Raw genomic sequence first — 7,675 nt, 5'->3', positions numbered from 1 at the left:
CTATTATTTATCTGCTTTTTGCTATCTAATATAGTCATTTGGGGATTGTCTTTCAAATTAAAATATTTGCTGTATCAGCAGTAGTGGTGCCTAGTCCCCCAGTTTATCTTCATTCTTGCCCAGGCTTTATGACTGATGTGACATATTTGTTGTTTGGCATATCTGTAGAGCAGGATGATGGCAGCTGACCTAGGTAGGGATGGAACTTTGAACATTGGCCTAATGTACATTATTGGTGAAAGTGTGATATTTCCAAAGGAGATCTAAAATGACTCTTTCAGACCCAATTTAGCCTCTTTCTTTAAAGAGAATTATATTTGAGTGAATGATCACCCTTATTTTTCTTATAGAACATTACTCATTCAACATTCATTCATTCATCAAATATTTGAGTGCTTACTATGTGTCAGACTCTATTATAGGTGCTGGGAATAGTTTAGTGAACAAAACAAAATTCTCTCCTGAGCTTGCATGATAATGAGGGAAAACTAGTACTGTATTTTTACGCAAATAATGTGCACCTTCTACACATGTTTGCCAGCCATGCCCCCCCAAGGTATTTTTGTAAGTGCAGTATGCTTATTTTTTTTTGCAGCAGCATGTAAAAAAATAAATTGGCATAACGGTGCTTACGAAAATACTTCATGAGGGGAGGGAGCGGTTGGCAAATAGATACAGAAGGTGCATGTTATTTGCATAAAAATACGATAATCAAAGAAACAGATCCAAAAGGTTGGCAGTTTGAACCCACCAGCCGCTCCACAGGAGAAAGGTGTGCCCATCTGCTCCTATAAAGATTACAGCCTTGGAAACCCCTATGGGGCAGTTCTGCTCTGTCCTGTCCAATCTCTGTGAGTCAGAATTGACTTGACAGTGGTAGGTTTGGTTTTCTGGGTTTATCAGATATTGATATATGCTATGAAGAAAAATAAAGCAGGGTAGGGGATAGACAGTAACAGTGGAGGGCTACTGTTTTAGATAGAATGATCTCTTTGATGAGGTTAATTTAAGCAGCTGCTTGAAGGATATGGAGGAGCAAGCAATGGAGATATCCGAAGGAAGAGCATTCCAGGAAGAGGGAACCAGTGAGTGTAAGGAACTAAGTTTAAACATGCTTGGCATATTCAAGAAACAGCAAGGACACCCGTGTTGCTGGGTAGGAGTAAGCAAGGGGGAGAGTAGTGGAAGATGAATCCAGAGAGATACCAGATAAGGGTTGTAGTGTAGGCCATGATAAGGAGTTTTGAATTTATTTTGAGTGAGGTGGGAAGCCTAGAGCAAAAGTTTTCAGAAAATGAAAGGAAGTGTTAAACATGACTTCAATGGGGATGGGGTAGTGAGTAGTATATTTCAGTGGCATGGGTTTCAAAAGGGTTGGAAGAGGTCATGAGGAGCAAGAATGACATCTGCCACCACCATCAGGCCCAGTACATTGTGGGATTTGGGAGAGAAGCCTAACTATAACTAGGGACCTAACTATAACTAGGGACCTAACTATAACTAGGGACCTAACTATAACTAGGGATTGTTACTGGGGCAGCAGTGCCTTTAGGGGACAGCCAGGGGATGGTTACCACAGAAAAGTTATCACCCTTGGATTTGTGTTGAGAGTTTAATTTCAGTAAAAGATAATGCTAGATCAGTATGCTATTTTCATGTAAAATCCTTTTTTATAATTAAATTGAAAAATTAATTCATCCACAGTTAGGATGAAAGATATGTGTGTATACACACACACATAGAATATGATATATATGTGCTTATTCCTTTTTAATTCAAATATACTTTGGAGATTAAAGCATTTTATTTAAACACTTTTCAAAATCCCCAATTTCAGGTGTATTGTGAAGATCACTGGTGACATGACAATATCATTTCCAAGTGGAATTATTAAAGTCTTCACTAGCAATCCATCTCCAGCTGTACTATGCTTCAGGGTGAAAAATATCAGCAGACTAGAGCAAATTCTTCCTAATGCACAACTTGTATTCAGGTTTGTGTACTTTTAATTATCTTAGAGTGTTTTGAAGGTGAAACTTCTTTTTTAAGAAATTGTTTCCTTTTCTGAAACAATAATATTCACTTTGAAGACAATACCAAAATTCTTATTATTAAACAGCCTTCCTGTGTCTTTGTTTTGATGTTGGTGGTAGTAGTTGTTAAATCCTCTCCATCTCTTCATCTTCTCTTCTTTCAGGCAAGCTTCTGCTGTGTTCTGTTCTTTATCCCCTAATGTTACTTTTCCTTCATCCCACCATTTAGTTCATTTCTACTAGTCTTTCCCAGGTCACCAGATTAACAAGAGGTAAAGGATAAAGACAAACAAAATAACAAAAATATTTCTTCTGTATATAGTGATCCATCACAGTGTGATTCCAACACAAAAGATTTTTGGATGAACATGCAAGCTGTTACTGTCTACCTCAAGAAACTGTCAGAGCAAAATCCAGCTGCTTCTTATTATAATATAGATGTATTAAAGTATCAGGTGAGTTTCATATCATTGTTAAAAATCCTAAATTAAAATATTAACAAATACAGTATAGCAGATTATTAAATAATGTATCAAAGCCAAATGAGGTTTGTTCCAGAAGTGCAAAGATACTTCTAAATTAGAAAATCTGTTAATAAACTAATGGACATTTTGACCAATTTAGTTAAATTCACGATCTATTCCTGAGTAATGAGTAAATATAAATACATGAATGCTTCCCTAACCCAAAAAAATATATTTATCTCAAATAAAGACCAGCAGCATCAGGCTTAATAGTGAAGTGCCTAAAGCAATCCAGTAATGTTAGGTGTAGCAAAGATACCTGTCATTCCTGTTAGGTGTGTAAGATTTTTATGGATGTGTTAGCCAGTGCAATGAGCCAAGAGAGTAAAATAATCAGTAATAAGTATTAGAAAAAAGGAAACGAAATTATTGTTATTTACAGGTGATATTGTATTCATGGAAAACACAAGAGAATCAACTGAAAAAGCTGTATGATATAGGTGAATTTAGTAAGGTGGTCAGTTAAAAATTCACACAAAAAGTAATAGCTTTTAAGACAACCAGTTAGAAAAACTAATGGAGAAAAATATTTACAATAAGAACAGTTAGGAAGAAACATAACAAAACCCCTACTGACTTGAATATAGTTAGAAAGGTTACTTTGTTCGTTGAAAGAAAGACTCAATGTTGTTTAAAAAAAAAAAAAAAAAAAAGCTGTCTCTAAATTAACCTATAAATTTAAGGTGACCCTGATCAGAAACTCAGTAAAGGTGGGTGTGCGTGTGCCTGTGTGTGTGTTTGGAGATTTGACAGTAATTTTTAAGTTCTCTGGAAGAATAAAGCTTGAAAGACTTAGTCAGAAAACGTCTTAAACAGTAATGGAGGAGTAATATTTTTGCTGTGATGGGAATACTTGTTATAAACTCAACCCATTGCCATTGAGTCGATTTTGACTTATAACAACCATGTAAGACAGAGTAGAACTGCCCCCATAGGGTTTCCAAGGCTGTAATCTTTTCAGAAGCAGACTGCCACATCTTTCTTCTATGGAGTGGGTTTGAACCGCTGACCTTTCGATTAGCAGCTGAGCACTTAACCCCTGCACCACCAGGGCTCCTCGATACTTTATTATAAGGCAACAGTATTTAAAATAGTTTGGAACTGGCACAGTAATAGATAGCCAGATGAATGGAGCAGATTAGAGTATCCAGAAATAGATCTAAGAATAAATGGAAAATTGTTTATATGACAAAGTAGTATTTGAAGGTAATGTGGAAAAGATGAATTGTTCAATAAATGGTGTTGGGTGGGGCAGCATGCTAGACATTCAAGAAAAATTAAGCTGAATCCCTAACTCACATTTTTAACCAAAATAAAATCCATGTGTATAAAGGTACTAAAATAAATTATAGGTGAATATATATGTGTATATATATGTGTGTGTAACATATTTATTACATATTTTAATCTTAAAGTGTGGAAGACCTTTCTAAGTACCCCATAAAACCCAGAAGCCATGCAAGAAGAAATTGAGATATTTGATACATAAAAATAAATTCTATGTATAAGATATTTGGTGAAAACAAACCCTTAAACAGAATCAATGTTAAATGTGAGAGAAAAGTATTTGCAACACATAAGATAGACCAAAGGACTTACCCCCAAAGAGCTCTTATAAGTCATTAAGTAAGGTGAATAATGCAGTAGATGGATAATATATGGAAAGATGTTCCATGTCAGTATTAAGCAACAATTCATATTAAGACAGCAATGAGTTACCTGTTTTAGATTGACAAAAATGAGAAAAAATTGCTCTATCTAGTATTAAGAGGGGTGTGACCACTGTGTTAATGAGTACAAATTAGTAGAACCTCTTTGAAGGCAATTCTTTTACATTGTTAAATAGATGTAACCTTTAATTCAACAATTCCACTTCCAGAAATTTATTCTTCAGAAATCGCACAAGTAGGCCAAGATAAAAGTACAAATGATATTCACTGCTACATTGTTTAGAAACCACTTAAGTACACACCAGTGGAGGAGGAGATTTATTAAATAAGTTATTGCAGCCATTGAAAAGAATGAAGTGGATCCATGTTTGCATATGCCTAAGAACTCTGGAATGATATATACCACAATGTTAACAGATACCAATGAGAGTAACATTGCCAAGGGATAAAATTTCTATTTTATGTACTTCTGTATTGTTTGACCACCACCTGTCTGTCAGTTTGTCATACTGTGGTGGCTTGCGGGTTGCGATGATGATAGAAGCTATTCCACTGGTATTTCGTATACCAGCAGGATCACTCAAACACTGAACAGGTTTCAGTGTGGCACTTCCAGACTAAGACAAACTAGGAAGAAAGGCCTGGCAACCTACTTCTGTTGATGAGCCAATGAAAACCTTATGAATCACAACAGAGCATTGTCACACTCACTTGCTTTGGACACGTCATCAGGAGGGATTAATTGCAAGAGGAGAACATCATGTTTGGTGAAGTAGAGGGCCAGTGAGGGCATGGGAGACCCTTGATGAGATGGATTGGCACAGTAGCCACAATCAGGGGCTCAGACATGCTAGTGATGGTGAGGATGACACAGGACAGGGCACCATTTCATTCTTTTGTACATGAAGTCACTATGAGTCGGCGTTGACTGGATGGCAGCTAACAACTGCGTATTTGAATTTTTAATAGGGCAATTGTATTAAAATGCTTTATGTTTCTAGGAAAGAAATACTTAAAGAGTAAAAAAGTGCTGCCACTTAAGTTGGCTTAAATTTTATTCCTAGTATTCGTTTGTTCATTCATTCAGCAGACATTTTTTTATTCAGTGCTTGCTAATTCCCAGGACTGTGGTGGGGAGGCAGTAAATATCATAAGTGAATAATTGTATTTAGAAAATAAGTGGTATGGAGAAAAAGAGAAGTGTAGAGTAAGGTAAGGAAGATTGAAAATGCAATTTTCAATGTAAAATTAAACAGGGTGATCAGAATAGGTCTCAATGAGAAGGAGCCATTTGAGCAAAACTGCTGAAAGCTTTGAAGGAATTGCATCACTTACTATGTGTCATATGATTAAACGTTTGAAGTTGGAAACATTCTAACTCCAGGCTTGAGGAACTGCGTGGTGACCTTTTTTGTCGCCACGTTAAATTCTTAAAATTGATAAAGAATCATAGTATTCTGTGTTGAGTGTTGAGAGGTTCTCAAACTTCACATGTATAAATAAGAATCACCTGATGACATGCTCATTTCTGGGCCCTGTCCCCATGCAGTTGCATCAGATTTTATGCAGTTGGAGCCAAGGGAATGCATATTTTTAACAAACATTACTAAAATTTTTATGTAGGTAATCCCAGGTCCACACTTTGAGAGTAATCCTTGCTCCTTTGACATGAGTCTGCTTTATTCTACCTAGCAACAGACAGCCCCCACATTAGATATTTTTGATTCTGTGAACCCTTATGTTCAAGTATCCATGTCATTAACGTGGCTTGTTTACTTTTCAAGCCAAAGATAATTGTTTGTTTGTTTTTCCTCTGTAAAGGTATCATCAAATGGTATTCAGTCCACTCCTCTGAATCTTGCAACGTACTGGAAATGTAGTGCTGGCACCACAGATCTCAGAGTGGATTACAAGTATAACCCAGAAGCTATGGTGGCACCAAGTGTGCTTTCCAACATACAGGTGGTGGTACCAGTGGATGGAGGAGTCACAAACATGCAGTCCCTTCCTCCTGCAATATGGTAAATTAAGTATATTTCTGCATTCCTGCCAGATTTCTGTCGCAGTCCCCAGCTTTTAGAACCCAACTTCTGAAAGTTGGTTTGTAAGTTTGAAAAGTTTTAGTGCATTTACTCATACAAACCATTGCTATAAAAGATGCTGTTGTTTTACTAGTTAAGCTATAGTAACCTCAGTCCAAAATAAACAAAACTAGCTTTTCTGTTACCACCATACTAACTTTACCCTCAGGCAAATTCTTAACCTCTGTAAGCTTCTTTTTTTTTTTTCTTTTTTTCGGTTTAAAAAAATAAGAATAATACTTATTTTACAGGATTAAATATTGCATCTGGCATATGACTAGGTGTTCAATAGTATTAGTTAATCCAATCTTTTAATCACTTTTCTTGTCGTCTCTGTTATTAGTAGTATAGACTCTAACCACGCTTATATTTGCTTCACTATTTAATAAATAACAGTTTGTTTTCCTTGATAAATGAAGGTACTGAGCCAGCTATACACATTTAGTTTTCCTTTTTCTGACCGGTAGAAATGAGAAGAATTACATAATTTGGCAAAATTCCATTAATTCAGAAATGTGAAATATTATATTTACACTATATTGTAGACATGTTTTCACCATGTGAGACTATTTAAAGTAAATTTAGCACTATAGTTGTTCAAGTGAAAATTTTAAAATTCATTTATTGAATGCTCACCTGTGTGTAACATACTATACTAGACATTTAATCTAAAGATATTTTGTTTTTATGACAGGAATGCAGAACAAATGAAAGCATTTTGGAAATTATCTGGTATTTCAGAAAAATCAGAAAATGGAGGTAAGTACGTGCATGCTTTTTTGTTTGTAATATGATATCATTGAAAATAGATTTTTTTTTTTTAGGCATGTTTATTGAAAGTTTCCTCTTGGAATTTCGTGCCTTCTGGTCAGTTCTGGCATTGGCCACTAGGTGGAAGTTAATACCTTAAGTAAGAGTGAACCAGCTGCAATTCAGAGCACAGTTTTTTCTCTGTAGATTGAATATGGTTTCTATGTACAAAAAAATAGTTAGCTTTCCTGTAACTTTGTAAATATTATGTGAATTATTCTATGTTTACAAACTAATATCAAAAGAAAATACCTAATGTGTGCTAAATCAGTTTAGCTCATTCTGTTAATGGTGTCCTCCTGGCCTCCCAGAAATCATGTAGACGCTTCCAGGCCTTGGAAAGCCCCCTTGCCTACTCCATCTTCCTAAGAGAACCTTCCCTGGTCATTTTGTTGTTGTTGTTGGGGTCTGTCGAGTCAGTTCCAACTCATAGCGACCCTATGTACAACAGAACGAAACACTGCCCGGTTCTGCGCCATCCTCACAGTCGTTTTACATTTGGGCCCATTGTTGCAGTCATTGTGTCAGTCCATCTCATTGAGGGTCTTCCTCTTTTT

General features: G+C 36.0%; 1 protein-coding gene across 1 annotated transcript in view; it reads left to right on the top strand.

Moving 5' to 3' along the window:
* The window catches only part of FCHO2 (FCH and mu domain containing endocytic adaptor 2), a 153,647-nt gene that overhangs the window by 140,042 nt on the left and 5,930 nt on the right, over positions 1–7,675 (top strand). The window contains exons 20-23 of the mRNA XM_023729450.1: positions 1,822–1,993; positions 2,356–2,488; positions 6,049–6,248; positions 7,003–7,067. Of these exons, the coding sequence (XP_023585218.1) occupies positions 1,822–1,993; positions 2,356–2,488; positions 6,049–6,248; positions 7,003–7,067 (570 nt within the window). The remainder of the gene's footprint in view (positions 1–1,821; positions 1,994–2,355; positions 2,489–6,048; positions 6,249–7,002; positions 7,068–7,675) is intronic.

Source organism: Trichechus manatus, unplaced genomic scaffold (genome assembly GCF_000243295.1).
Source record: "Trichechus manatus latirostris isolate Lorelei unplaced genomic scaffold, TriManLat1.0 scaffold00029, whole genome shotgun sequence".
In the NCBI taxonomy this organism is placed as follows: Eukaryota; Metazoa; Chordata; class Mammalia; order Sirenia; family Trichechidae; genus Trichechus; species Trichechus manatus.
The sequence above is the reverse complement of the archived record's forward strand: the minus strand, read 5'-3'. Positions and strand labels throughout refer to the sequence as shown.